The sequence below is a fragment of the Fopius arisanus genome, unplaced genomic scaffold (genome assembly GCF_000806365.1).
Source record: "Fopius arisanus strain USDA-PBARC FA_bdor unplaced genomic scaffold, ASM80636v1 scaffold00064, whole genome shotgun sequence".
Taxonomy (NCBI): domain Eukaryota; kingdom Metazoa; phylum Arthropoda; class Insecta; order Hymenoptera; family Braconidae; genus Fopius; species Fopius arisanus.
In genome coordinates, this window is record NW_011887803.1 from 213854 (window position 1) to 217744 (window position 3891).

The window sequence follows — 3891 nt, forward strand, 5'->3', positions numbered from 1 at the left end:
TTTTTTTTTGCGATTTAATGTTGAGGTAATTTCTGGCAATCGCTGGGGGGTATTAATAGAACTAGGGGAGGGGGAAATAAAGAGACTTGTATTTTATGGGAGAAGAAATATATTCTTTTTTTCAATGAAAATGTCAAGTCAATTGTTGGTTTAATTATTATGACGTTTTTGTAGATTAGAGGGGCTTTGGAAAAAATTATTTAGTGGGTATATATTGTTGATAATTAATTATTGTTATTGGTTCTTTTATTATGGGTATAGAAAATTATTTGGTTTTTTTGCGAATTCGGATTGCTTTGGGGATTATGGTTAATTGAATGTTTATTGCTAATTTTTATGGGGAAGAATGATAAATTAAATCGGAAATTTGTGGGTGAGTGCAATTGTTGTTTATTCATTGGATCGATTAATTTATTTAAGACGTCCTTTCACTTTTTTTTTTAAAGACTAATTAACTTACGAGTGTTGGACATGATTTATTTAACAGAGAAGCTCGAGGCAAACCGGAAGTCTTGTAACTTCAACAACAGGAGTTGTCGGTGATAATTGTATAATCATCATTCATTTTTATTGCTCAATTGTTGCTACGGTTTTCCATCGGTTAATTAATAACTCGGGAATTCCTCGAAATCGGAGATTTGAAGATTAAAATCTCAATTGCAAACAAATTAATGTTAATAAAAAACCGATTATTATGAAAATTTATTAATAAATAAATATGTTCGTTCCATTTTTTTTTCATAATTAAAGGTTCATTAAAAAAATAATAATTTTAGGTCAATAAATTGAATAACAATTGACAAACATTAAATTATTGATTCAAATTTCAGCGAAATAAAATGATATATAAGAACAACAATAATAATAACAATTGATTAATTTAATGACAATTAAATCTGTAAATTGTATTGCGTTAAAATTTTTAATTTCAATTTTCTTATTAATTGTCAGTTTACGATTTCCAGCATTCCGTGAAACATAGATATTAATAAATTCCTAAAAACCGGTTATTGTTTATGTTATGTTTCAGTATAATTCAGTGGAATTTAGGAGGACAAATAAATAGTGCCTAAATGTCTGTATGGTCAACGAGCACCGGACGCAACTCAGTCTTTGGTGCTGAGATTGGAAATCAAATAAATTCAAATCCACAGCAATTACCAAATCATTCGCATTTGCATACAACCGAAGGACATTGTTTCCATAATCGCTTTCACAATTGTCAGGTCAGTAAAAACCCACACCACCATTTCCATATTATTTCTAAAAAAACAATAACAATTATCATTTCATTTCCCTCCACCCACACCCCTTTATCATAAATAACCATTATAAATAACCATTTGTTTGTTGCATTGAATATTTTTCTGTTGAAAATGAAGAAAAAATTGAGGATCAACTTATTTATTTATTTATTCGGCTTTTTAAGTGATTTTAATGCTCGAAAATTTATGCTCATTTAAATTTCGGTGTGATAAACATTTTTTAATGAATTTAATGCTCGCAATGGACTTCTGCATTTGTCGTAAGTTTTTTTTTAAATCAAGTGGCACGTTAAAACTTTTTGAAAAAAGTCCGGCTGGTGTCTTCACTCGCTTTTCCAATCGTATTTGTAGAAATTAGCACTGACGTTTTTCGATCCCCCAAAATTACAAATATCAATAATATATTTTATCCATTGAACAATAATTGAGGTACATCCCCAATTACTCATAATTATTAATAATATCACAATATTTAAACAAATCATTATTGGGCTACGATAAGAAGATATTCCCAAATGAAAAAAAATTTTAATGACAGGATTTTTAAAATGAACAATCGATTTCAATCGATTTTCATCGATTCCAATCGATTTTAATCGATTTCCATCGATTCCAATCGATTTTAATCGATTTCCATCGATTCCAATCGATTTTAATCGATTTCAATCGATTGTAATGTAAATCAATACTGGATCGAAAAACTTTAAATCAGCACGAAGACATTCACTCATTTCTCAGCACAGATATTATCGAGCGACTCCTCTCAATAATTTATCACATTGGCATTATTAAAAGAAAATATTCTTTTTTTCGTTCAGCACCCATTGGTTTTTTTTGCCTATCGAGGGAATCACGTCGAGTAGCACCTGCTGGGATCGTTGAATTTTCGTGGTACGTTGATTCGAGAAAATAAAAGAAATATCCTGAGGCCTCGGATTCGTTCCAGAAGATTTCCCTCATAGTTTGTATATTCGATCAATATATTTTTGTGGTTCCTGAACGTTTTTTTATGTCAACGCCAGCCGAACCTTTGTAACTAACATTGCAAGCTAAATTTTTTTGGCAAAAATCTTCAGTTACATTTTTTTATTCATTGAATTTTTACACTCGAGTTTCACAATAATCGGCTATTGTTTTATAACAAAAGGCGAAGATGTCGCAGGCTGGTGATGGCCTTCATACGCCGAGTTATCTTTCCTGGAGAAAACTCCAGCTCAGCAGAGCGAAGCTCAAGGCATCCAGCAAGACTTCAGCACTTTTGTCAGGATTTGCCATGGTAATTTTAACTTTTACCTCATTATATCAATCAATCATAAATAATTATTATTGATTTATTGCACAAATGTGCGAATATTGAAAAATTTATAAGAATGGCCAATAGAATTTAATTTTTTTTAACGCATTAATAAAATTTTTCAGGTTGCGATGGTAGAGGTTCAGCTGAATCCAGAGTCAAATGTTCCCAACTCAATGCTAATAACTTTTGCTGTTTGCACAACACTCCTAGTTGCTGTTCACATGTTGGCCCTCATGATCTCCACATGCATCCTCCCAAACATCGAGGCAGTGTGCAATCTCCACAGCATCAGCCTCGTCCACGAATCACCCCACGAACGTCTCCACTGGTACATCGAAATTGCCTGGGCATTTTCCACATTATTGGGACTCATTCTCTTCCTCCTGGAGATTGCTATTCTGTGTTGGGTCAAATTTTACGACTTCTCGCAGACAGCTGCCTGGTCTGCCTGCATCGTTCTCATTCCAGTACTCATTATTTTTCTGGCATTTGCCATTCATTTCTATCGGAGTCTCGCTGCTCATAAATACGAGGTGACTGTCTCCGGAATTCGGGAGCTGGAACTTCTCAAGGAACAGATCGAATCCACTGATGTCGAGGGGAGAAATGGCAATAGTTTATTACAGGCGAATACCCATATTGTGTGAAACTATTGCTGGGGATTTTTTTTTACTCACAATATCATTTTATTCCTCGGGAGTTTGAGGAAAAATTTAAAATTTTGGTCATAACTGGTTGAGGATTTGAATTTTCATTGAAGTCTTGGGGATATATATCTAGGGAATTAGGATTTCGAAGAAATTGCTGTTCGTCTGAATTTTTGTGATTTTGTTTATTCGTTGAGATATTTTACATAGGATTATGTAGGTGATTATGTAATTATGAGAGGATGTGACAACTGTACATATTCAAATTAATTTTTTCTCCATTTTTTTTTTCTCCTACTCTGTAAGTGAATTTGAATTGCTCTGAATGATTGATTAATTACTTCTGATCGATGAATTTCCATCGCGTTTCATGTTTCGACTTTAATTTATATTTATTGTAATGGCGAATCTCAAAATACGGCAACTAAATTCTAGCTTTTTCTTTCTCTTCCACATTTTTATTGTGTGGCTTGATAATTTAGATAGCGTATTATTATCTAATTATTATTGAACGAGCAAATTTTAGTGTAAATAATGCAAACACATTCCCTTAGAGCATCGCGACTTAAGGACGACGTAATTAAGGATGAGCATCGATTGAAGGGGAATATTCGGAGAAAATAATTAGGTAACTAACTCGTACTTTTTTCTTCATGATAAATCAGTATTTTATTCAATTAGA

General features: G+C 32.5%; 1 protein-coding gene across 3 annotated transcripts in view; it reads left to right on the forward strand.

Annotated features, from left to right (window-relative positions):
- Window positions 1–3465, forward strand: part of Orai (calcium release-activated calcium channel protein orai) — a 5734-nt gene extending 2269 nt beyond the window's left edge. The window contains exons 1-4 of one of the 3 annotated variants that reach the window (XM_011308987.1): window positions 1138–1226; window positions 2084–2226; window positions 2413–2541; window positions 2685–3465. In XM_011308987.1, the coding sequence (XP_011307289.1) occupies window positions 2419–2541; window positions 2685–3209 (648 nt within the window). In that variant the 5' untranslated portion in view covers window positions 1138–1226; window positions 2084–2226; window positions 2413–2418 and the 3' untranslated portion in view covers window positions 3210–3465. Of the gene's footprint in view, window positions 1–1030; window positions 1227–2083; window positions 2227–2412; window positions 2542–2684 lie in introns of those variants that run through there. The other 2 variants (XM_011308986.1, XM_011308985.1) reach the window with 2 other exon arrangements.
- The last annotated feature ends 426 nt before the right edge of the window (window positions 3466–3891 follow it).